Genomic DNA, 26,659 nt, shown 5'->3' on the forward strand with positions numbered 1-26,659 from the left:
ACCGCTCCTGCCCGCCCCCGCTAGGCTGGAAGAACCGTGGGGTTAGCTGGAAGATTTGGGTATGTGGGGCGGCAAAGAGCTTCCCGAAGCAACTCTTTTGCGGACGTGGAACAGAAGGGGACCGGAGGTCAAGGGTCACAGAGGGGAAGGGAGCCCACGCCAGGATGGGCCTGGGGGGAAGGTCTCTGCGAGGCTCACACGCTGCCTCAACCGGGGACTGGCCAATGGGCGTGGCGGGGCGGTGGCCGCGCTGGAGTAGGCGGGGTCATATCTGCGTATGGGCGTGGTCTGCCGGCCAGGGGGTGGGGCTTGAGCCGGCCAGGCGCCGGGCCGGGGCGGGGTTTTTTTTGCATATCCCGCAGGCGGCGGGCCAATGGGCGGGGCTGGGGCGGGGAGCCGAGGCAGGAGGGGCGCTCCCCCGCCCCCGGAACGGAATCCTCCGGGGAGCGGAGCAGGCTCGCGCGCGTGCATCCCGCACCATCCCCCGGCCCCCGGCCCCGGCCCGCGTCAGACCGCCCCACCCCCCGCACCGCCACCGCCACCGCAGCAGCAGCACTCGGGGATCCGGGCCCAGCCGGGGCCGCGGGAGGCGGGGGCGCCCGGGCCCTGGATGTCCCGCAGCGCGGCGGCCAGCGTGAGAAGGGCGGGAGAGGGGGGACTCGGGTGGGGGGCGGCGCCGCTGCTGATGTGGCGGAGGGTGGGAGGCGGCCGCGGCGCCCGGATGGAAAGAGGGTGCCAAGACTGGGGAGGGTGGGCCTGGGTGGGGGGGTCCAGAACAGGCCCCCACCAAGCCAAAGCTTGAGAGACAGGGGGTCTGGGGCACAGGCCCTCTCTTGCCAAGGCCCTGAAGATAGGGATCTTGGACGTAGACCTGCCCCTCAAAAAAAACCAAGGACAGGGGGACAGATTCTAGGTACAACTCCCTGGGCAAGGTTTTGGGGATGGGGTCCAGGACACAACCCCCACATCAAGCCAAGGCCTCCAGGAGGCCATTCCAGACCAGACGCAATCCCTACCCCTCCCTCCCTGAGGTGGTCTCTGAGCACAACAACCCTCTAGGCAAGGTCTTGAGGCTGGGGTCCCTGGGAATGGCTTCCCCACCAAGCCAAGGCCTAGGGGGCATCCCAGGCACAGTCTGTACCCAGGCCTCAGAGACACCCTGGGCACAGCATCCCCCCCCCAATCCTTGGGCGGCGTCCCAGGAATAGACCCTTCTCAAAACAAGGTCCCTGGGTCTGGGACTCCACCCCCCACCTAGCCTGAATAAAATAGGGAAATTTTAGGCAACCCCCAAAGGCTTGGTCAAGGGTCCCTGGGGCTGCCCAGCTGCCTGGGAGTGGCCCCACCCGCAGACAATGCGCCGCCTCCCCCTCCCGGGTATGGGCCCCCAGGCTTCAGGATTCAGGCTGGGGGTGGGGGGCGGCTCCCCAGGGACCCAGCACAGCCCTGTCTGTCTGCAGCGTCTGCGGTGACGGTGACGGGTGGTGACGGTGACGGGTGACGGGTGGCTTTGTGTGTGGTACCTGGGGGGAAGGGGGGAAGCAAGCGACGGGAGGTGGCTAAGAGTGTGACCCGGTGTTTGTGTTACTGTGGTGTGTGTGTGTGTGTGTGTGTGTGTGCGCGCGCGCGTGTGTGCGCGCGCGCGTGTGCTGGAGCTGGTGACTGAGGAATCCTGTATGTGTGTGCGTGTTGTGCTTGTGGTTGTGTCTCATAGTGTGCACGTTTGTGTCTGTTTGTGACCCCAGCATTTGTGCGACTATGTGTGTTTGACAGCTGCTCCTTGTGCAGAACCCTGTCACTTTTTAGTGTGTGTTTGTGTGTGCATGGTTGTGACTGCGTGGTTGTGTCTGTGATTACATCTTTTGTGACCCTGGGTGTGTGCTTTGGTAGCTATAACTGTGTTGTGACAGTGTGTGTGTTGGGCGTGGGGTTGGGCTAGTTTTGTGTGGCTGACAAGCTGTGGGTGGAGTTGGGACTGTGTACATGGAGTTGTGTCTATGACTCTATGTCCATGTGCCACTCTCCCACTGACTTGTGAGTGTTTGTAGTTGTGTCCGTAACTGATTGTATATGTGGGTCACGCATATGTCTGTGTGACACACAAGTCTCCCTGCAATTCTGGGTGTGTGTCTGCCATTGTACATGAAGTCACGTTGTATGTGGTTGTGTAATGGCACTGTGACTTTACACATGTGTGCTCATGGCACATCTGTGTAACAAGGGTTGTATAAATGACTCCATCTAGCTCTGTGTGTTGATGCTAAGTGACTCTGTGCATTTATAGGTGTGTGTGTGTGTGTGTGTGTGTGTGTGTGTGTGTCCCCATGTGCATACTGGACTGCCTGGGTTTCAGTCTGCGTGATTTGGTGACTGGGTGACTGTCCTGACTGTGGACATGGCTCTCTCAGGGACCATGTCTTCTGTGTCAACTCAGCTATAAATGCTGTGCCTGGGTCACTGCATTTCTGAGTTCTCTTTCTTCATCACTGTGTGCTCGTGATGTGTGAAGTAGAAATTGTGTGCTGATGTCTCTATGTGTGAGATGTGTGTCTGTCCACACGGGGCTCTGATTGTATGCAACCACATGCTTATCCCTGTGACTTGTGTGTTCGCTTGAAGAGAGACTGTGCGTTTCTCTGTGATGGGGTGACACGGTGGGACGTGGGGTGACTGTATCGAGACCAGGGTACGTGGCTGGGTAATGTGGACACTGATGCCGTGTGACTTTGCCCATGTGGCCATTTCTGAAATGTGTATGGCTGTGACTCTGAACCGGCAATTGTCTGGCCGTCCCTGAGTGTGGCCATCCTTAGGGACAGTTGTCTCTGGTTACCTGCGTGTCTTGAGTGTGCGTGCCTGCGTCTCTAGAAGGCGTAGGCCATGGCCGTCGGTGTCTCTGTGTGTGATTGGATGTGGAAGACCATCTGTGTAAGTGTGGCTCATACCGTGACCGCATGTGTGCCCCCCTGACAGGGTGTGTGTGACTGTGACAGCACGTGACCAAAACGGTGCGTTGGTGTGACCGATACCAGAGGGGCTGGGTACCCGTGTGCCGCTGTGGGCCTGTAGATGATTAAACCCACGTGGCTGTGACTGGATGTGGCTGTGCGTGGCCAAACGTGTGTCAGGTGTGACAGCACTTGTGCCTGTGTGTGACTTGGGGCGAATGGGTGCCCTCTGACTGCCGTGATTCTGTGTGCGTGGGTCTGCAACATGAGTGTCTTGGGCGAGGGCCTGAGGAGTCATGACTGTCGTGGGGAGTGCGCTCCTCTGCCTGGGCCCAGCTCTTTGTATGTGGCTGAGAAGACAGAAGTGACCACATATTTGGTAGCTGATGGGCCCAGATGTTTGTGGCAGTGCCTCGGCAGGCTGGGGCTGGAGATGCGCGTGGACAACGTCCGTGTCTGTGAACGTGGATCTGTGACCAGATGGTTATTGTGGCTGCGACTGTTTATGTGCATCTGTGTGATGCGGTGTGTGTGGCTGTGGTCGTGCCTGTGTATGACCACACGTGGAGAGCTGTGACCAGGTGCCTGGGGCGACTGTAGACATGAGTTGCATGCATGCATGTGACCGCATGTTTATGTGTAGCCTGGACAGGCGTCTAGAGGTCAAGGCCACTCCCTCCTCACACCGTCCCCTTGCCTCCTGAGACCAGGACATCCCCAACACGTGCCCCCAGAAACACACCTACTCATTCCTAGGCCCTTGCTACCAGGTGGCTGATCTCCTGAGTAACGGTTGCTATGACAACCAGGGCACTCATCAGGGAGCCTGAGATGGAAGGGGGGGGGGGTTGGCTGTTGTCCAAAGAAGTGGGGAGGTAGGGGACCGAGCCCCAACCCAAGCCAGTGTCTCACCTTCTCCTCCCTTCCTTGGGCAGGGCGGACCCAAGAGGCCTGAGCAGCGTTTGCCCCCAGCCCCCTGTGGGGCCCTGGGGCCCCCCGAAACCTCCAGGACGGAGCCAGGTGAGTGACCAGCTGGGGCCAGGGCAAGGCTGAGCAAGAGGTGGGTCAGCCTGGCACAACCAGAGGAACTGTCCCTTTGCTCCCACCGCAAAGGCTGCGGAGGCGCAATCACACTCATGAGGGGACACCCTCGAATGTCTTCCCTGCACACTCAGTGACCATCAGTCACTCCCTCACAAATACCACTCGTGAACACACTCTCACAGACAACAGCCCCACGTTCTCAACCGCTGCACTCTCGGCCAGGGGCAGGGTCTCTTGGACAAGCCTCACAGCTGCACACTGCCACAGGTGACCGCCATCGAAGACCACAGCCACGCCCTCAGGCAGACACACGGCTTGGAAGAGGACGGTCATGGCCACGCCTTTGAAAGACAATGGCTTCATGCTTGCACACATCCTCACAGGCACGGCTCCCAGACACACACGGACAACCACTCTCGCACTTAGGTCCCCTTCGGCAACAACCTTCAGGGACCTACTCTTCCAGAAACAACCACACCCTTGGACCCAGACCCCCCCCCCTCACAGATAGCATTTCCGGACACACGCTTTCGCAGACAGCCACTGTCAGACCAGTGTCCTTCTGTATGTTCAGCCTTCAGAAATACACGCTCACAGATGATCTCTGCATGCTTAGATCCAGACAACGTTCAGGAATCCACCAGTTATGCACATACACACACACAGAGACCCCACCTGCTGGCAGTGTTCTATCCTCCTTGTCCTCTCGGGTTCCTCCTGAGACAGTCCGTATGGCTTATCAGTCAGAGAGACTGTCTTAGCACAGACTGTCCCCACCTCCGTTGTGGCCACCTCCACTACTGGCCCTTCCCCTGATGGTTACAGGTGCACACCGCCCCAGGGGCTCCTGCCTTAGACCAGACACAGTTGTCAGAGGAGTGCCTCTCAGAGGCCCAGAGATGAGCCCCCAGCCTCCACACCCTTGGGTTCTGGACCTCAGTCCCTGGACCTTCTGTGTCCCCCCCACATCGAACCCAGGCCTCCCACATCCCCCACATCGGACCCGTGCAACACCAGCTCTTGTGCCCTCTGACTGTCTCAGCCCCTGGCCTCCTACCCCTAAAATCCTGGCCTTGTGACCCCTGAGCCCTATGCCTTCTAACCCCCATGCCCTCCAATGTCTCGACTCCCCATTACTTTGGATCCTCATGCCTCTGGACTGCCACGTCCTCAATCTCCAGACGGCTCAAAGCGGACTCCTGACCCCCATCCCAGACCTCCATGCACCTTTGCCCTGTGTTTTTCTTCTGAATCCCCACCGCTGACTCTGGCACGCCCCTGCCTTCCCTTGCCCCGTTTTCCAGTGGCCCCTGACCGCTGCCGCTGCATGTTCCCTGAGTGCCACGCCCTCTGACCCAGGGACCCCCTGACCCTGTAACCCAGATCCCGTGTTATCTGACCCTCCCTGCCCTTGACCCGCGCCCCTGTCCTGTGTCACCAGAAGGGGCGGGCACCATGAACAAGTTACGGCAGAGCCTGCGGCGGCGGAAACCAGCCTACGTGCCGGAGGCGTCGCGCCCCCACCAGTGGCAGGCGGACGAGGATGCGGTGCGCAAGGGCACTTGCAGCTTCCCAGTCAGGGTGAGTGGGCGGGGCGCGGGCAGGGGCTGTGTGCATGCCGTCCCGGGGCCCCGGGGTGCTGGGCGATGTGGCTGAGGCCCTGACCCAAATGCGAGAGACGACGCATCCCCAAAGAACCCCACAGCCTGGGCCCTTCAAAGTTGGGATTAAAACCCAGCACACGTTCTCTTGTACCAGGAAGGTATTACCTGGGGAGCCAGGGGACATTCTTCCTTGAGTCACCCCATCCTCTGGGAGCTCACAATTTCCAAAAGGCCCCGGAAGGCCACAAAAGCCTGTGGTATTTGCACAGCCCTTTACTATGAAGTGCTTTTTGGTTTAGACCATCACGACTCTTCAAAATGCACACTGCGCTTCCGTGAGGGAGACAGCAGGATTCAGGTTCAACTCCCAACTTAGTCCCTTGCCTGGCTGGGTGACGACAGCCGATTGTCGTAAACCCTCCGTTTTCTTTTCCCTTCCCCTGGAAGCAGGCATGGAGTGGGTGGGAGTGGAGGGGGCGGGGGGGGGGTCCATTTGGAAGTGTGAGAAACGCTGGGAAGGAAAGAAAGCCAATAAAGGTTGTGTCACTAACCTGCAGCTGTGGGCACTCGAGCTTGATGTCATCGGGAAAATGCTGGGAAATAGAGCCATCCCCCCAACGGGGTAAGGAGGCTGGGGTGAGCGCACCCCAGCTCCCATGGGTCGTTGGCAGGCCGGTGCTGAGGCCCGGAGACGCAGACTCTGGCCCCTAGGAGGACAGGAAGTAACATGTTAGGGCCAGGAATAGAGGCAAGATGGGAGTGAGAACTCCTCGCTAGCCTCAGTGTCCTCACTCATCTGTGTATCTGGGATGGGAACAGAGGACCCACCTCGCAGAGTGGCGGCACCGTGAGTGAGTTAATATGTGTGATGGGCTGGGGGACATTGGGTGACACGTGGCAGCTGCTCGGGAAACACTAGGCGGTATTGATTACTGTGCTGCTTTCCTGTCCTCCCGTCTCCTCCCCACCAAGTACCTGGGCCACGTGGAGGTGGAGGAGTCCCGGGGGATGCACGTGTGTGAAGACGCTGTGAAGAAGCTGAAGGCGGTGAGTGAGGGCTGGGCCGGGAGGGGGCAGGGCCGCACCGGAAGAGGCAGCCCTGACCAGGCCCTCTCTCCTCCTCCCCCCACCCCCAGATGGGCCGGAAGTCCGTGAAGTCCGTCCTTTGGGTGTCAGCCGATGGGCTCCGAGTGGTGGATGACAAGACCAAGGTAGGAGGCTCGTGGGGGGTGGGAGTGGGCCCCAGTGGGCCCCCTCTCCTCACCCTGCTTGAACCGGGGCTCAGCACACCTTCCCACCCGCCCCCATGATGTCCCTCCCTCCCGGACCTTCTAGGCCATGTGCTCCTGCAGCATCTTGGCACTCCTCATGGTCGTAATTCAGGACCGAGTCCTACCGTTACCTGTGAGCTGGCGCAGGTAGTGGGTGTGGAGCAGCCGCCCTCGCTCGCATCCCTGCTCACCTACGTATCTGCGGGGTGACCCAGAGTGTGAGGTTCAACCCCTCCGTGCTTCAGTTGCCTCATCTGTAAAATGTGGATAAACATGGCCCCTACCCTTACATGAGAAGGTGTATGCGCGCCGTGTAACTGTCCCTGGGGCAGCATATGTGCTCAGATCAGTGGATGTTAGCTGTTCCGTGTTTATTGTCCGTGTTCCCAGCCAGACGGGAGCATCCCGGGGCCCGGACCTGAGCATCTGTTTGCTCACCATCGACTTCCCTGCACAGAGACTGCCCAAGGAGGCGGCAGCACAGGGCAAGAGTCAGGTTACCAATTGAACGGGATGGACACCTTTGCACACGCAGTTCCTTTACCCTGAAAGACTGTTCCCTGCCTTTTTGCCTGGTTAATACTTCCTCCAGAGGCGCCTGGGCGGCTCAGTTGGTTAAGTGTCCGACTTCGGCTCAGGTCATGATCTCGCAGTTCGTGGGTTCGAGCCCTGCGTTGGGCTGTGTCCTGACAGCTCAGAGCCTGGAGCCTGATTTGGATTCTGTGTCTCCCTCTCTCTTTGTCCCTCTCCCACTTGTGCTCTGTTTGTCTGTCTGTCTCTCTCTCTCTCTCTCAAAAATAAATAAAACATTAAAAAAAAATACTTCCTCCAGGAAGCTTTGCCTGGTTCCTCACCAAGCTGTGTCAGGCACCCGCTCCTGACCACCACAGGTCCCTGCACCTCCCCCACCCCGGCCCTGGCCCCTCGCCTGTGCCTCTGTCTGGTGATGGGCCTGATTCCAACACTAAGCCGGGAGCCCCGTGCATGCGAGCAGGGCCCACTGCTGTTTCAATGGGTGCAGGGTCCCCACCCCGTGCGGAACAGGACAGAGAGCAGTCGCTAAGGGGAGTGCTGAATGAGTACGTGAAAGATAGTTCAAGTTCCTCTCCTGGTTTCCCTGGCCACCTTCCAGGACCTGCTAGTAGACCAGACCATCGAAAAGGTCTCCTTTTGTGCCCCTGACCGCAACCTGGACAAGGCTTTCTCCTACATCTGCCGTGACGGTACCACCCGCCGATGGATCTGCCACTGTTTCCTGGCACTCAAGGACTCTGTGAGTATCACCGGAGGAAGGATCACTGGGAGGAAGCCAGGCTGAGTCTTGTCTCCCTGGAGTCAGGCCAGTCACTCTCCCCTCCCCTCCTATCCCCTCCCCTCCCCTCTCCTCTCCATGCCCTGTGTCCTCACAGCTCCTAACTTAGAGGATTATGGGGAAGCTTGCGTGGGTTAATACCAAGTATTTGGAATGATGGCCGGACATCAGAAGCGCTCGGGGAAACATTAGTTATCGTCCGCCTCATTATCAGTGGTTCTTCATGTTTCTCTTACTTTTCTTTTTTACGAGGGTCATATGCATATAGTAACATGCACAGGTGGTCCCGGCACAGCTCCGTGAAATTCTTGCTTACGTAAAAACCCCACCCAGGTCAAGTTGTAGAGCGTTTCCTGCCCCCAGGAGGCTCCTTCCGGCCCTTCTCAAAGATACCCCCCCCCCAGGTCCTCCTGCTTCTTTCAGCCTTGATTCATTGTGTTTGCAGTTCTTTACATTTGAGGGGGTGAAGGCCCCCTCTGAGAATCTGATGAAAGCCACAAATGGACTGTCTTCTGTGATACAGTCTCACAGTTAGGATTCTGAGGCTCTGACAGAAAACCCCCAGCTGTCAGTCATTTCAGTGAGATAGAAGTTTGTTCCTGTTTCATGTGAAAGACACCCAGAGGCAGGCAGTGCAGGATTGGTGTGCTTCTCTCCGCTCATCAAGGGCTGTGGCCTCCCCTCCATGATCCAAAATGGGTGCACATGCTCCAGCCTTCACATCTTCATTCCAGCCACATGAGGGAGGGAGGCATGAAGAGGGGCACGCCCTCTCCTTTTGGGGAGTCACAGAACAATTACATCCCGTTGGACATCCCTGGCTGCAAAAAAAAAAAAAAAAAATGGTGGAAAATATAGTCTTTATTCTGTCCTATTCCCCGGACCCTGACCTCAGACCCCACCCAACTTGGTAGGAAGGCAGTCTCAGCTGCGTACATTAGCCAGTCTCCAGTGGCTGGCAACAGAAACTAATCTGGCTAACGTAAATCCAGAATAGTGTGATAGGAGGCATCTCACAGAATCGAAGGACAATCAGAGCATTAAGCATCAGAAAGGTCAGGGAGCTGGGCAGCCTGGAGACAGAACGTCAGGGGACAGTTCCTTTCACTGCACTGCTGCAGAAATGAATCCAGCCTCCCAGTGTCGTGGGTTAAAATTCCAGCAAGAGGGCATGGGATTGGCCTGGCATGGGTCACTGCCCACCCCTTGGTCAGGGGAGGCTGGAGCACACAGCCTGACATACCCAGTGTTGAGGGGGAGCTCCCCAAAGGGAATCCAGGGTGCTGTTATCAAAAGCAAGAGGAATGGATACCGGGCAAGTAAAACAACATGCATCCCTCTCAGATTCTAACAGTATTCCCCACAAGGATTCCTTCGTATTTCAGAAATCCCCACTCCAGGAGCTCTGAACCCCCAAAACTAGTTAGTACCCCCAACTTCCTCACTCGTACGCACAACTCCAGATCTCAGAACTGGGGGAGAAAGATAACTTTGAGCATGTCAGGATTGATTAGTCAGTACTGATTATGGCTGGCTGGGGGGCTAGCATGGAGATACGAGAAGCCCAGAGCCCATAGCCACTGCTGTTTCTGGGGCGTAGTGTACCAGTTGTAGCAGTTATCTGTGGCTGCGTAACAAATTGCCCCAATGTTTAGCGGCAATCATTTATTATCTCTCGGGGGTTTTGTAGGTCAGGAATTCGGACAAGGCTCAGCTGGGTGGGTCCAGAGTCGGTCATGGCTGTTGCAGTCTGGAGCTGTAACACCAGGAGACTGGCCGGACATCTCCCACTCTTCATGTAGTCTCAGGACCTCTCCAGAAGGTCTCTCCAAGCCTGGAGGCTTCGGGAGGGCTGACTTCTTACACGGTGGCTCAGGGCTCCCAAGTGAGTTAAAGGAGAGAGAGAGCAAGAGCCCAAGCTCGCGCCAGGAGGAAGTGCTGTCGCCTGTGTGGACTTAGTCCTGGAGACCACACAGCATTGCTTCTGTGATATTCTGTTTGTCCAGGCAGTCACAGAGGCCTTCCCAGGCTAAGGGGAGAGAACACAGACTCCACCTCTGATAGGGGAATGACATAATTCTGGAAGAGCGTGTGGTTGCCAGAAACTTGTTGTGGCTATTTTTGGAAAACACACTGCCATGTGGTTAGTTTGGATTCAGTGTCACCCCACCTAGCTATGGGACGTCAGGCACAAGTGGCTTCCCTCTCTGGGACTCAGTTTCCCCCTCCATAAAACGGAGATGATAGCAGTGGCTGCTGACAGGTGTGTTGGTGAAGCCTGTATATTATGGTCACACACAGAAAGTGTTAAATAGGGTCCCATAAGAAATGTTCAGTAACTAGGAGCGGTTGCTTTCATGTGACAAGTACTTGGGGCACCTGGGGCGGGTCAGTCAGTGAGGTGTTTCGGCTCAGGCCGTGATCTCACAGTTTGTGAGTTCCAGCCTCGTGTCAGGCTCAGTGCTGACGGTGCAGAGCCTGCTTGGGATTCTCTCTCTCTTCTCTCTGCCCCTCCCCTGCTTGTGCACTCACTCTCATTCCCTCTCTCTCTCTCTCTCTCTCTCAAAATAAATAAACTTAAAAAAAAGAAAAGACAAGTACTTGAGGGTGAGAATCCAAGCAAGAAAAGAGTGTGACCTTGTCTACAATTGCTTTCCACTTGTGAGCCTCAGATTTTAAGCATTAAACAATAGGACTCCCAGGATTCCTCAAAGAGATGCTTTATTTTTTGAGGTGCAGTTCACATAAAATTCATCATTTTAGGGGCGCCTGGGTGGCTCAGTCGGTTAAGCACCCGACTTCGGCTCAGGTCATGATCTCACGGTTTGTGGGTTTGAGCCCTGCATCAGACCCTGTGGTGACAGCTCAGAGCCTGGAGCCTGCTTCGGATTCTGTGTCTCCCCCTCTCTCTGCCCCTCCCCTGCTCATGCTCTGTCTCTCTCTCTCTCAAAAATAAATAAACATTTAAAAAAAATTTTTTTTAATTCTTTATTTTAAAGCATACAGTTCAGGGCACCTGGGTGGCTCAGTCGGTTAAGCGTCCGACTTCAGCTCAGGTCACGATCTCGGGGTCCGTGGGTTCGAGCCCCGCGTCGGGCTCTGGGCTAATGGCTCAGAGCCTGGAGCCTGTTTCCGATTCTGTGTCTCTCTCTCTCTCTGCCCCTCCCCCGTTCATGCTCCGTCTCTCTCTGTCTCAAAAATAAATAAGCATTAAAAAAAAATTAAAGCATACAGTTCAATGGCATTAGTATACATGCAATGCTCTTCACTAATCATCTCTAGTTTCCAGTGTTCTCATCACTCTTTTTTTTTAATATTTATTTTTATTTATTTATTTATTTATTTATTTATTTATTTATTTATTTTTGCAAGAGAAAGCAGGGAGGGGCAGAGAGAAAAGGAGATAGAATCCAAAGCAGGCTCCATGCTGTCAGCACAGAGCCTGATCCACGAGATCATGACTGAGCCAAAATCAAGAGTTGGATGCCTAACCAACTGAGCCACCCAGGCGCCCCTCATCACTCCTTTTTTTTTTTTTTAATGTTTTTATTTATTTTTGAGGCAGAGAGAGACAGAGCATGAGTAGGGGAGGGGCAGAGAGAGAGCGAGACACAGAATCCGAAACAGGCTCCAGGCTCTGAGCTGTCAGCACAGAGCCCGACGCGGGGCTCGAACTCACAGACTGTGAGATCATGACCTAAGCTGAAGTCAGATGCTTAACCGACTGAGCCACCCAGGCGCCCCTTATCACTCCTTTTTTTTTTAATGTTTATTTACTTACTTTGAGAGAGAGAACAAGCTGGAGAGGGGCAGAGAGAGAGAGGGAGAGAGAGAACCCCAAGCAGGCTTTGCGCTGTCAGCATGGAGCCCAATGTGGGGCTCGAACCCACAAACCATGAGGTCATGACCTGAGCTGACATCAAGAGTTGGACCCTTAGCCAACCAAGCCTCCCAGGCACCCTTACCATCACTCCTAAAAGGGACCTTATACCCATTAAGCAGTCACTCTCTGTTCCCCACACCCACCTCCCCAAGCCTGGTAGCCGCTAGTCTGCTTTCTGTCTCTATGGAGTTACCTCTTCTAGATAGTTCATGCAAATTGAATGAACTGTGGTCTTTTGTGACTGGCTTCTTTCACTTAGCAGAATGTTTTCAGGCTTCATCTGTGTTGTAGCGTGTGTCAGTACTTCCTTTTTCGTGGCTGAATAGTATTCCATTGCATGGCTCTATTACAAGTTGTTTTCTCTGTTCATCCATTGATGGATGTTTAGGTTGCTTCTACCTTTTAGATAGCGTGAATAATGCTACTGTGGACATTGCTGTGCAAGCATTTGTTTGAATAGCTGTTTTTAATTTTGGGGGGGTCTGTACTTAGAAGCTAGATTGCTAGATCATATAGTAGAGCTACGTCTAACTTTTTGAGGAATTGCCAAATTGTTTTCCGCACCATTTTACATCCGCACCAAGCAATGTGCAAGGGTTCCAATTTCTCCACATCCTAGCCAACACTTATTATTTTTCTTTTTTTTTTTTTTAATTACAGCCACCCTAAGTAGGTGTGAAGCGGTATCTCATTGTGGTTTCGATTTGCATTTCCCTGCTGACTAATGATGTTGAGACTCTTTTTATGTGTTTATTGGCCACTTGTTTCTCTTCTTTGGAGAAATGTCTATTCTAATCCTTTATCCATTTTGTTTGTTTGTTTGTTTGTTTGTTTTTTATTTTTTTAACGTTTATTTTTGAGACAGAGAGAGAAAGAGCATGAACAGGGGAGGGGCAGAGAGAGGGAGACACAGAATCCGAAACAGGCTCCAGGCTCTGAGCTGTCAGCACAGAGCCCGACGCGGGGCTCAAACTCACGGACCGCGAGATCATGACCTGAGCCGAAGTCGGAGGCTTAACCGACTGAGCCACCCAGGCGCCCCCTTTATCCATTTTTTTCAACTGTTTGTCTTTTTATTGTTGCGTTGTAAGAAATTTATATATTCTGGATAGTAGATTCTTATCAGTTCTATGATATGCAAAAATTTTCCTCCATTCTGTGGGTTGTCTTTTTACTTTCTTGGTAGTGTCCTTTAATGTACAAATTGTTTTTATTTTTTTTTTTGAGAGAGAGAGAGAGAGGGTGCAAGTGAGCTAGGGGCAGAGAGAGAGAGAGAGAGAGAGAGAGAGAGAATCCTAGGAGGGGCAGGGGAAGGTGGGAGAGAGAGAGAGAAGCAGGGTTCATCCAAATTGGGGCTCAAACTCATGCACTGTGATATTATGACCTGAACCGAAGTCAGATGCTTAACACTGAGCCATCCAGGCACCCTAAATTGTTTTTACTTTTTATGAATTCAGCGTATCTATTTTGTTGTTGTTGTTGTTTGTGTGTTTGGTGTCATAAGAATCCATTGCCAAATCTAAGGTCATGAAGATTTACTCCATGTTTTGTTCTAAGACTTTTATAGTTTTAGCTATTACATTTAGGCCTTTGATCTATTTTGAGTCAATTTTTGTAAACAGTGTGAGGTGGGGGTCCAACTTAATTTTTTTTCCCCGTGAATATCCATTTGAATAGGACTATTCTTTCTCCTTTGAATAGTTTTGGTACCCTCACTGAAAATCAATTGACCATAAATGTGTGGGTCGATATCTGGGCTCTCAATTCTATTTCATTGATGTGTATGTTTATCCTTATGGCGGTTTCACATTATTTTGATTACTGTAGCTTTGGAGTACTATTTTAAATCAGGAAGTGTGAATGCTTGGGGCACCTGGGTGGCTCAGTCGGTTAAGCATCAACTTCAGCTCGGGTCATGATCTCGCCGTCCGTGAGTTCAGGCCCCGCACTGGGCTCTGTGCTGACAGCTCAGAGCCTGGAGCCCGTTTCGGATTCTGTGTCTCCAAGTGCTCGCTTCGGCAGCACATATATGGATTCTGTGTCTCCCTCTCTTTCTGCCCCTCCCCCGCTCACGCTCTGTCTCTCTGTCTCTGAAAAATGAATAAACCTTAAAAAAAACTTTTTTTTAAAAACTTCTAAAATTCTTCAAAAAAAAGTGTAAATTCTTTTATTTTGTTCTTTTTCAAAATTCCTTTGGCTGCAATTCTGGGTCCTTTGCAATCCCATATGAATTTTAGGATCAGCTTTGCTGTTTCTGCAAGAGCAGCTTTTCTTATTTCTTCAAGAGTCTGTTGGGATTTTGATGGGATTGCATTGAATGTACAGACCACTTTGGAAATACTGCTATGTTAACAATATTAAGTTTCCAAATCCATGAACATGGGATGTATTTCCATTCATTTAGGTCTTCTTTAATTTCTTTTACTAATGTTTGGTAGTTTTCAGCACACATGTCTTTCACTTCCTTGGTTAAATTTATTCCTAACCATCTTACTGTTTTAGACGCTGTTGTAAATGGGATTGTTGTAGCTTCATTTCTGGGTTGTTCACTGCGGGCGTATATAGATATAACTGATTTTTGTGTATTGACCTTATATCCTGCAACTTTGCCAAATTCATTTATTACCACTGATAGTTCCTTTGTGGATTCTTTAGGATTTTCTATATATAAGATATGTCATCTGCAAATAGAGATGATGTTGCTTCTCCCTTTCCAGTTTGGATGCCTTTATTTCTTTTTCTTGTCTAATTACTCTGGCTGGAACTTCCAGTACAGCATTGAAAACAGAAGTGATGAAAATGGGCATCCTCATCTTGTTCCTATTCTTATGGAGAAGCTTTTACTCTTTTACCATTGAGTATGGTGTTAGCTGTGAGTCTTTCATGAAAATCCTTTATCAGATTGAGGAAGTGCCCTTCTATTCCAAGTTTGTTGACCTTTGTTTTATCATGAAAGGATGTTAGATTTTGTCAAATGCTTTTTCCCCATTAATGGAGATGATCATGTGGCTTTTTTCCCCTCTTTCTGTTAATGTGTATTGCATTCACTGGTTTCATAGGTTGAATCAACCTTGCATTCCTGGGATAAATCTCACTTGACCTTGGTGCATAACCTCTTTACTCTGCTGAGGAGTTCAGCATGCTAGTCTTTTGTTGAGAACTTCTGTTCCCAAGTTTATCTTTAAAAGGTGGCTGAGGGGCGCCTGGGTGGCTCAGTCGGTTGGGCGGCCGACTTCGGCTCAGGTCATGATCTCGCGGTCCGTGAGTTTGAGCCCCGCGTCAGGCTCTGTGAGCTCTCTCAGCTCAGAGCCTGGAGCCTGTTTCGGATTCTGTGTCTCTCTCTCTCTGGCCCTCCCCCATTCATGCTCTGTCTCTCTCTGTCTCAAAAATAAATAAACGTTAAAAATTTTTTTAAAAATAAACAAATAAATAAAAGGTGGCCGAGCATCTTGGTTAGGAAACAGAAGCTAGGTTGATCTCATGAGAATCCCAACCCTGCCACTCACTTATAACGGGTGTGTTGACTAAGGCTCAGTTTCTTCATCTGTAAAACAGGCTCATAAGCATGTCCATCTCCTGGCATGATTGTGAAGATTCCAACAAAGGGTGGACAGATTTAAAGTGACACCTATGTGGTGTTTCCCTGTGCTAGGCTCTCGTGCCGGCTTCCGGTGCTATGTGCCTCCTTGCATATATTAGCTCATGTAATTCTTGCAACAACCCTGTTAAGTGGGTGCTGTTAGGGCCCACATTTTACAGACAGGGAGGCTTAGGCACTGAAAGGTAGAGTGGTGTTCTTGAGAACACGCAGTTGGAAAGTAGGAAGCCAGAATCAGTGGGGCCTTGGAGCCTCTTAAATATGTACTCAAGAAATGGGCTGTTTTTGTTTTCATTTTTTAAGAATTTAACTTTTTTTTTTAAAGTTTATTTATTTATTTATTTATTTTGGGGAGACAAAGAGAGCACAAGCAGGGGAGGGGCAGAGAGAGAGAGAGAGGGAAAGAGAGAGAATCCCAAACAAGCTCCACACCACCAGTACAGAGCCCGACATGGGGCTCGAACTCGCGAAACTGAGATTGTGGCATAAGTGGAAACCAAGAGTCGGACGCTCAACCGTCTGAGCCACCCAGGCGCCCCCACCCCGGGTCATTCTCTTTTGAAGTAAAATTCCCACCCCCACCCCCCAAAGAACGGCCACTCTTTGACTTTCTTTTCACGGTAGATGAGTTTTGCCGGTTCTCGAACTTCGCGTAAATGGAGCGGTACGGCACTGCTCTCTTGTTTCTGGCTTCTTTCCCTCAGAGCTGTCATTTGTTTCCGTCCCGGTGCAGACGCGCACTGAGGCCCCGGGCTGGGGTGGGGGCGCTTGTCCAGGATCACCCGGCACCCAGCCGCGGGGAACCCAGGGCGTCTGGCGTCAGGCCTGCACAGCACAGCGTCTCTAAGCCCGCGCGGATCTCCACCCACAGGGCGAGAGGCTGAGCCACGCGGTGGGCTGTGCCTTTGCCGCCTGCCTGGAGCGGAAACAGCGGCGGGAGAAGGAATGCGGGGTGACGGCCGCCTTCGATGCCAGCCGCACCAGCTTCGCCCGCGAGGGCTCCTTCCGCCTGTCGGGCGGCGGGCGGCCCGCTGAGCGAGAGGCCCCCGAGAAAAAGAAAGGTGGGTGCTGCGCAGAGGGCAGGGCTGGGCACAGAGTGGGCCCCGGGGGTGGGGGCTGGGGGGGGGGGGGGGCGGGGGATCCGGTGTCGCTGCGGAGAGCTGCAGAGGTACCGGGACTCTGCAGTTTACAAAGCAGAGCACCAACCACAAAGTTTGGTTCCAGTTTATAAAGCTCACTTGGGTTTAAGGAGTTCTTTGGGCAGTGTGCTGCAGGCCACAAATCACAGCAGAGCTCCCGGCGCTTCATTATGAGGCATTTCAAACTGTGTATCCGGGCCGGCTAATGGGCTGTGAAGTCAGCTTTGGTGGATTGCGGCTTGCGCTGAAAAAAAAAAAAAAAAAAAAAGAAAAATAGAAAAGAATAGAAAATAACAGATTAGCTGAATGTAGTAAGGGTAAGTGTAGTTGAATGATACTATTATCTCAGCATATATATTTGCGTGTGTGTGTGTGCGCGCGTGTGTAACAGGTTACCGTGCAAAAGGTATTTCTTGTTCTGGGTTGCCATCAAAAGGGTTTAAAAAAATACCTGGTAAGGGGCACCTGGGTGGCTCAGCTGGTTACGTCAGACTTCAGCTCAGGTTGTGATATCTCAGCCTGTAAGTTGGAGCCCCGTGTCGGGCTCTGTGCTGACAGCTCAGAGCCTGGAGCCCGCTTCGGATTCTGTGTCTCCCTCTCTCTTGGTCCCTCCCCTGCTCATGCTCTGTCTCTCTCTCCCTCTCAAAAATAAACACACACACACACACACACACACACACACACACACACAGAAAAAAGAAAAAAACCTGGTAAACTCTAACATTGTACATAAGTGGCAAATACTTCGTAAGTTCTAAAACTGTGTTCTTTTTTTTTTTTAATTAATTTTTTTTGACAGAGCATGAATGTGCCCACCTGCATGTTGGGGCGGGGGGGAAGAGGGGCAGGTGGAGAGGAAGAGAGAGAATCTTAAGCAGGCTCCACACCCAACCCCGAACCCAATGGAGGGCTTGAGCTCATGAATGTGAGCTCATGGCCTGAATCGAAATCAAGAGTCAGATGCCTAACTGACTGAACTGCCAGGTGCCCCTGAAACAGTGTGGTTTTTTTAAAAATATAAGCATACTGTGTTCTGAGTCACAGTGTAATTTTAAGTTTATGTATTTATTTTGAGAGAGAGAGAGCTGTAGGGGAGAGTAGAGTAGGGGGCAGAGAGAGAGGGAGAGAGAAGCCCAAGCAGGCCTCACGCCGTCAAGCACAAAGCCTGACGTGGGGCTCCACAAACTGTGGAGATCATGACCTGAGCTGAAACCAAGAATCAGTCTGTCATTTAACTGACTGAGCCACCCAGGTGCCCCCGCCCCCAGTTTTGTGTGTGTGTGTGTGTGTGTGTGTGTGTGTGTGTGTGTATTCTAGTTTTTTAATTTTTGGAAAACACTGCTTAGAATTCATAAAGAACTGGGGCACCCGGGTGGCTCAGTCGGTTAGGCATTCAACTCCTGATTTCGGCTCAGGTCATGATCTCAAGTCTGTGAGAATGAGCCCCTCGTTGGGCTCCATGCTGATCATGGAGCCTGCTTAAGATCCTCTCTCTTTCTCTCTCTCTAAAAAAAAAAAAAAAAAAAAAAAAAAAAAAAGAATTTACAAAGAACTTAACTTACCATGGGGAACTGACCCAGATTAAAGGAGACTAAAGAGATTTGACAAGTAGTAATAAACACAAGGTATGGTGACCCTGAACGCTGAACTGGATTTTGGATTACCTGTGTCTATAAGGGACATGATTTTTTTTAAATTTTTTTAACGTTTATTTATTTTTGAGAGAGAGAAGAGACAGAGACAACGCAAGAGGGGCAGAGAGAGAGAGAGAGAGAGAGAGGGAGACACAGAACTCAAAGCAGGCTCCAGGCTCCAAGCTGTCAGCACAGAGCCTCATATGGGGCTTGAACTCATGAACCGTGAGATCATGACCTGAACTGAAGTCGGATGCTTAACCAACTGAGCCACCCAGGTGCCCCCAAAATCAAAATATTTTTAACTAAAAAAAAATAATAATAATAATAATAAAATATTTCTAACTAAAGAGCTAGGAAAACAGAAGCTTTTATTACTTAGGATATTAGAGTGTACAAAGTATGTTTCTTTTTTTTTTTTTTTTAATGTTTATTTATTTTGAGAGAGAGAGAGCAAGGGAGCAGGGGAGGGGCAGAGAGAGAGGAAGAGACAATCCCAAGCAGGCTCCATGCTGACAGCCTGGGGCTCAGTCCCACAAACGGTGAGATCATGACCTGAGCTGAAATCAAAGAGTCGGAGGCTTAACCAACTGAGCCATATGGGTGTCCCCAGAGTATGTTTCTATTTATAAATAACATGACCATTTACAAACCTCTTGACAATTTACAAAGCTCTTCACAGCTTACAAAATATTTTACAGTTTACATCATCTATTTTTTTTAATATTTATTTTTGAGAGAGAGACAGAGACAGAGAGCGAGCCGGGGAGGGGCAGAGAGAGAGACACACACAGAATCCAAAGCAGGTCCAGCCTCGGAGCTGTCCGCACGGAGACTGACATGGGCTCAAACTCACGAACTGTGAGATCACAACCTGAGCCGAAGTCCAATGCTTAACCGACTGAGCCACCCGGGTGCCCCTTCATCATCTATTTGAATTTGTAAAGTATTTTACCATTCACAAAGCAGATACAAAATGAAGTTAACAGAGGGCCTGGTCCAGTATATGATGTTTTATATTGTTTACAAATGAACGCACTGGGTACACAGTCCTTCACGGTTTACAGGTATTTCTTTACTGTTTCTAGAGGCTATTGGAATTTACAAAACATGTCATTCGCTTTAGAGTTTGCAAGCGGTTTTACTGTTTCCAAAGGATGTTATAGTTTCCAGGTACTTTGCATTATAGAAAGCACTTTACAGCTTGCACAGCAAGATGAGAGTTTACGAAGTATGGTATGATTTGCTGAACACATCACCCAGCATTTTGCTGTAGATGCGCCGATTTACAGTCTCAAGGCACCTCACTTGCCCTTTGACAAAGAGCTCTTTCCAATTTAGGAGTTGCGAACCAGTGCACTTTTCACAGTGTTGTTTACCAAGCTTTTGTCAGATTCCAAAGCACTGAACATTCGCTGCCTCAACTGACCCTCTCAGGAGGCCTCAGGAGGGCAGTATTAGGGGTGGTTACCCCAGGTTTAGTCGGGGAAACTGGGGCTAAGGTGGGGACAGAGGTGATTTCCTGGTTCCAACCTGTCCCACGTGGTTCAAGCTGCCCCCAGCCAGGCCTGGGTGAGAGCCTCACCGCTTCCAGCTGGAAGATGGGAGAAGCAGTGCTGGGTGACCTCCCTACCTCTCTGGGCCTGAGTTTAGTCTCCAATTTGGGCTGCAGCTCGGGTGAGGCCCTGATTGGAGGATGGGTGTATATTTGTGTTTTGACAGGGCTTGGGGGGGGAGGGTCCCTGCCTCTGAAGATCCCACCTTGTACTAGGTGGGGAGACCAGGTTCCCCCAGAGGACAGAGGGCAGTCCCAGAGTGGAGAGGATGGAACAAGCTGGGTCTAGAACAGTAGGTAGCAACGGTGGGAGGGGCGAAATAGTTGAGGTGGGAAGAATGGTAGGAAACAGACAGAATGACAGGAAGACAGCATGATGCGGAGAGAGCAGGCCAGAGGGAGAGACAGGTTAGGGCACTTGTCTGGGACACCGACTCTGGGGTCAGCCTGCCCCTTCCTAGCACTGTGGCTTGGGCAGAGTCACTTACCATTGCTAGGCCTCAGTCTCCACATCTGTAAAATGGGGATAGCGGTCATATCGACCTCATTGGGTAGCTGTGAGGCTCGAATCACTGAATACTTGCAAGCATTTGGAACAATGCCTGATACATTCATTATGCACCAAATAAGCGTTAGTTAAATTAATCAGAAAGGGAGACAGAAGGTCTCAGAGAGAAAAACAGAAGAAGCAGCAGAGAAAGCCAGATTGGGGGCAGAAACTAGCGACACAGAAGGTTGGGCTGGAGGAGGACTCCCGAGAGCCTCCTGGGGCAGGCGGTATTGGCTTGGTGAAGCTGAGAGGCATTTCAGGGCTCTTACCAGCCTGTCGCGAGGAGAGGACACATTGGGTGAGGAAGGCAGCGTTGGAGGACGATCAAGGGGGCTGGGTGAGAGAGGACAAATGCCCCGGTGGGGTATCTAACCGCCTGTCCCCCCGCCTTGTCTCCAGCAGAGGCAGCAGCTGCCCCATCTGCGGCTCCTGGCCCTGCCCAGCCTGGGCATGTGTCCCCGACGCCGGCCACCACATCCCCTGGGGAGAAGGGTGAGGCGGGCACCCCGGTGGCCGCAGGCACCAGTGCAGCTGCCATCCCCCGACGCCACGCCCCCCTGGAGCAGCTGGTTCGCCAGGGTTCCTTCCGCGGGTTCCCAGCACTCAGCCAGAAGAACTCACCTTTCAAACGGCAGCTGAGCCTACGGCTGAATGAGCTGCCGTCCACACTGCAGCGCCGCACTGACTTCCAGGTGAAGGGCACAGGTGAGCCCGTGTCTCAGTGGGAAGAACATCAGGATCAATACCATAGCACCCTCTGTAGGAGGCAACAGATAGAGAAGAGGTGGATACACCTTGATTGATTAGCACTGTCTGCCACGGGAAAGGAAAGAGGGGTGGAACACGGCATGGTTGATTAGCAGTGTCGGCCACCATCGAGGGGGTGGGGGGGAGGGGTAGTGCAAATATGATCGATTAGCAGTGTCTACTGATGGCAAGGGAAAGCAAAAGGATGGCATAAGCCATGATCAATTAGTAATGTTTGCTCTAGGTACGGAACCGAGAGGTACCTCACACATGCAGGCATCATGATTGATTAGCAAAGCCTGCCATGGGTTCCGGGGGAGAGCAAAGCTGCCTAGACGCCCCTTTTTGCTCAGGAGGAGACTGAGACTCCATAGGCTAATGCTCCCTCCAAGCATTTGGCCAGAGAGACATGAGATCTGACTAGGTGAGGGATACAGGCTCAGAGTAAGGGCGGATTGTGATGGGTTAACGGCGTCCGCCCAGGGCAGGGAGAATAGAGTGACGGCATATGTCATGATCTCCTTACAGTGCCTGCCATGAGCAAGAAAAAGGAGCGAGGCGATACACCATATGATTGATTAGTGAAGGTTGCCATGGATAAGGGAGAAGAGAGAGCAGAAGTTCTGTTGTGCCCAAGGAGAGTTCCCAGAATTTGGCCAGTGGAGACATGAGGTGAAGGGCACACGTGAGCACGGGGATCAGGGGTCGCGGAGCATAGTGATGAATTTGTGATGTCGCTGGCCGGCAGAGGATCGGGCGGAAGCAGCACCCCCATCTTCCAGGGACAGTGCTGAGGCAAGCGGTGATGCGTCATCTATTAGCAGTGCCTGCCCTGGGCAGTGATAGGAGAGGCAGTATAGCTGTTCTGTTTTTCTTGGAAGGAAGATGGAGTTACACGGACCCAGCATTTGGCCAGTAGAGCCATGAGGTTTGGCCAGGTGAGGGGGACGGTGAGCAAAGAGTTGAGTGGGAAAAACGCATCGTGCTTGATTACTAATGTCTGCCATGGGCCAGGAAGAGGAGAGAGGTGGCATGTGTCATGTTCCCAAAGCAACGTCTGCCACGAGAGAGGGGGAAGAGAGGTGGCATGGTACCGTGTTCTGCCCCAGGGAGGTGGGCAAACGGGCTGCCTCTCCTCCCAGCGGTTGGTGAAGTCACGTGGTCTGGCCCACTTTCCTGCTTCCACATGCCAGATCGGAGACACCCACCCCTCGTGGCCTCGGGGACTGGCGTGGGAGGCGTTGATCTGCGTCCAGAAGGCTGGGCTGCTCGCAAAGGTGACTGCTGAGCAGATGCCAGTGCCTGCCGAGACTGACGCACACGCGCTCCGTGTCCCGCAGTGTCCCTCGGCCTTCACACAGCCTCGGGTTTGCTGTCCTCATGCACCCTGCCATGACGCACCCCCCAGGCCTGTCACACACGCTCCCTCAGAGGTGGCAGGCCCCCCACACTTCAGGTGGAAGCTTCACGTGCCCGTAGCCAGTCGCACACTTGCTTGGATGTGACCTGCCCCCCGGAATTTTCAGATTCACACATGTCACTCTGCCGCAGGTGCCACACACAGAAGTCACACGCTCAATGTGACTCAAAAGTCACACCCCCTCTTGGGTGTCACAGAACCAGATGTTTCCATTAACACACACTTAGGCACGTATCCAGATACCCCACGCAGATTGGCGCACACTCACAAACCACACACCCGGATTCGCACAGACATGGAAGCCGCACCTGCAGATTCACGCACGCTTGCAAACACATTTATACGTCACACGTGGCTGCCTGGAGTGGCTCACACTTGGGAATCACAAGACGCCACGCGCCTGGATCTCGGTCACACTTAGATGCCAGGCCCTCAGAAGCTGCACACCTATTTGGACTACAGTCATCATAGACTTGACCTAGAAACCACGCACCCTCCCACGTGGGCACGCCCCGTCACACCTGCTAAGTCCTCCAGCCCATTTCTTTCTGATGCTCAGTGGGGCATTGAATGTGCTCCCTTGGAGACAACCGCTAGCTGAGATGTCACAGGCTCTTGTCCCACCACACGGGCATTTCTCTTGTCTATTTGGATGGCACTTTTTTTCATCCCAAGCTCTCATGAGGCCACCGCACCTGTTCAGCGTCCCCTGTCTTGCTGGCACAGGTGCATCTCTAGCTTCATGATGTGTGTAATAGGCCAGGCCAGGTGTGGTGGACAGGGCCCCCCCCCTTCTCCACCCAAAGGAGGACGAATGATCCCCAGACACCGCACAACAGTGTGGCCAGCGCTCATCCTGACTCATCAGAGCTCTTGCCATGTATGTGGTCGGATTTATCTTTTAATTAATATATATTGTCGAACATTTAAAATATTTCTCCTGATTTGTAGCTACACACAGATTTTTTTTTAATGTTTATTTTTGAGAGAGAGAGAGAGAGAGCACGTGCACGCACACGAGTGGGGGAGGGGGCAGAGAGAGAGGGGGACAGAAGATCCAAAGCCTGCTCTGTGCTGACAGCAGAGAGCCCCACACGGGGCTCAAACTCATGAACCACAACAAGATCGTGAACTGAGCCGAGGTCGGATGCTCAACGGACTGAACCACCCAGGTGCCCCACTATACACAGATCATGATGTCCTCCTTGGTTTGGGACCCCAGCCACCAAAATGTCACTTACCATTTGGCTGTCGTACCACTCAGATGTCACGCACACACAAGCACGGAGTTAGCACTTTCATGGCCCCGGCCATGGGTTACTGCAGAGTAGACCCACAACCTACACACCTTGTGAGGGAAAGGACCCCAGGTGGCGAGAGAGGGCCACCTAAGGGCACGGGGTCAAGGGTAGGGCCTGGGCCTCTTCTCTGACCTCCACCCTTCCCTGACTTCCCAGTGCCTGAGATGGAGCCCCCTGGAGCCAGTGACAGCGACGGCATCAATGCTCTGTGCACACAGATCAGCTCGTCTTTCGCCAGTGCTGGAGCACCCGCACCCGGGCCACCACCAGCCTCAGCAGGTAAACTCTGCCCCTCCCTGCAGTGCCCCCCTGCAGTGCCCCCCTACAGCCCCCTGCTCCACTCAGGGAGTACCTCAGACACTCCAGGAACCTTGGAATCCCACGGTCTTAGAACCACGGATCATCTAAAGGCTATGGGACCGTCCTGGCACCGTGGCATCAGTTCAGAGCCTTGGATCATCTTAGAATCACAGGGTCTTCTCAGAGCCATGGGCTCATCCTAGAACCATGAGATAACGTTAGAATCATGGGGGGCCACTTCAAACCACGGGATCAATTTTAAACTTTCCTGTCCTAGAACCATAAAATTGAGAAACCTACAGCCTCAGAATCACAGGATATTAGAATGTCCAGTTCTGGAACCATGAAACCTTGGAACCACCTTAGAGCCATGAGCTTGTTCTAGAACCATGGAAGCACTTGGAACTGCACTATCAATTTAGATCTCTAGAATCTTCGAGAACACAAGCTTAAAACCATTGAACCTCACTCACTAGGTGAGACCTGTACACTTTGAGAACGATCTGTGCAGTCTTTAAATCTTAGCCTCCTAAAACAATACATTGTCAAAGTACCAGAACGAACGGTGGTATTAAAAATATTTAATAATAGGTTTGGCACTGGCCAATCAGAAGGGAAGCTGGGCTGGTGCCTGTCAGTCTTGCCTGTGCTTTCCCATCTTAGGGCCTTAGAATCTCAGCACTGTACTTTCCTAGCACTTCAGAACCATGCCCTGGTCCAGGATGGTTAAGCCACTTGCCCCAAAGTCAACACAGCTAGTGAGGAGCAGAACTCGATTCAAGGCACGCGGCCTGGCTGCAGACTCTGATCCCCAGGCTCGGGTTCTCTTGGCTGCCGCCCATGCCCCTCAACTACCCCTCTCCTCCCTCTAGGGACTTCTGCCTGGGGTGAGTCCTCCGTGCCCCCTGCAGCGGCCTTCCAGCCCGGGCACAAGCGAACCCCTTCGGAGGCCGAGAGGTGGCTAGAGGAGGTGTCCCAGGTGGCCAAAGCGCAGCAGCAGCAGCAGCAGCAGCAGCAGCAGCAGCAAGCGGCCTCAGTGCCCCCTGTGGCCCCTGCCCTGCAGCCCTTTCCCGCCCCCGTGGGGCCCTTCGACGCTACACCTGCACAGGTGGCCGTGTTCCTGCCGCCCCCACACATGCAGCCCCCTTTTGTGCCCGCCTACCCGGGCCTGGGCTACCCGCCCATGCCCCGGGTGCCCGTGGTGGGCATCACACCCTCACAGATGGTGGCCAATGCCTTCTGCTCAGCTGCCCAGCTCCAGCCCCAGCCAGCCACCCTGCTCGGGAAAGCTGGGGCCTTCCCACCCCCGGCCATGCCCACTGCCCCGGGGGGCCAGGTCCGCCCACGCCCCAATGGGGCACCCTGGCCCCCAGAGCCAGCACCTGCCCCGGCCCCCGAATTGGACCCCTTTGAGGCTCAGTGGGCAGCGTTAGAAGGCAAACCTGCTGTAGAGAAGCCTTCCAACCCCTTCTCGGGCGACCTGCAGAAGACTTTCGAGATTGAACTGTAGCCCGAGCTGCCCTGCCCACCCCAGCATCTCCAGGTGCCCACACCTGGGAATGGAGGCCCAACCTCTCCCTAGTCCCACTCCCTGGGGCTACGCCCCACCCCCCCACCCCGGGGGGGGGCGGGGGGGCCCCGGGGGACCACCCCCCACAACCACTACAGAACCGACATTGTAACGCCCAGGTTGTGACAGGATGGGATTCAGGGACGGACCAGCCTGGCTAAGGGACCCATTTCACTGCCAGACTTAGGCTGGTGGTGCCCTTCCCCCCTTCCCCCAAACCCCAGACACAGCGGGATGGCCACCGTCCCACTGAGTGCCCTCGGTTCAAGCTACATCTCCCAGTTTCTGTTGTTGACCTTCGACCTTTCAGTGTTGGGTGGGATGGAAAAGGGAGGCCCACTTAGGGGCTCTTCTGGACCCCACAGGAGTGCCCACCCCAAGTCTGGCCGTCCCCTTCCAGACACAGCACAAGCAAAGGGCTTCCCTCTGCCCACCTGCTGCGTTCACTGCCAATGCTGTGCTCACCCCTATCACCCCTCTCCCCCACTCGGGGGCCCACATCTTCCTTGGGCCAAGGTCTCGTGGGGGCAGGGGCCAAGTTGGGGGCCCAGGAGTTGGGGTGGGGGGAAGAGGAAGGAGATGCTCAGTTACCTCACGTCAGTGCCCGCTGGGGAAGGGCCCGGGGAAAAGGGGGGTGCCTGGCGGGTACTTTTCTATCTTTTATTTCCAGATTTTTTTGTATCTAAACTCACAGATTTGTATTATACAAGGACAGCCAATAAAGGAAGACTATAATGGTGCCCCTCGGACAGCAGGGTGTGTCCAGGGGGGATGGTGTGGTGA

General features: G+C 52.9%; 1 protein-coding gene across 6 annotated transcripts; it reads left to right on the plus strand.

Moving 5' to 3' along the window:
• Window positions 1-40: 40 nt before the first annotated feature.
• On the plus strand, window positions 41-26,659 carry NUMBL (NUMB like endocytic adaptor protein). Of its 6 annotated transcripts, none has more exons than XM_040445818.1 (11): window positions 41-59; window positions 3,884-3,968; window positions 5,434-5,573; window positions 6,569-6,643; window positions 6,733-6,807; window positions 8,000-8,140; window positions 16,532-16,721; window positions 20,938-21,243; window positions 22,479-22,562; window positions 24,163-24,285; window positions 25,179-26,659. In XM_040445818.1, exons 3-11 carry the CDS (start codon window positions 5,448-5,450, stop codon window positions 25,814-25,816), a joined length of 1,758 nt encoding a protein of 585 aa, XP_040301752.1. In that variant the 5' UTR covers window positions 41-59; window positions 3,884-3,968; window positions 5,434-5,447; the 3' UTR covers window positions 25,817-26,659. The 6 variants fall into 6 exon arrangements, with proteins under 6 accessions (XP_040301752.1, XP_040301753.1, XP_040301754.1 ...); XM_040445819.1 differs by having other exon boundaries at window positions 20,941-21,243; XM_040445820.1 differs by lacking the exon at window positions 41-59 and adding an exon at window positions 419-634.

Source organism: Herpailurus yagouaroundi, unplaced genomic scaffold (assembly GCF_014898765.1).
Source record: "Herpailurus yagouaroundi ecotype Mexico unplaced genomic scaffold, PumYag 194, whole genome shotgun sequence".
In the NCBI taxonomy this organism is placed as follows: Eukaryota; Metazoa; Chordata; class Mammalia; order Carnivora; family Felidae; genus Herpailurus; species Herpailurus yagouaroundi.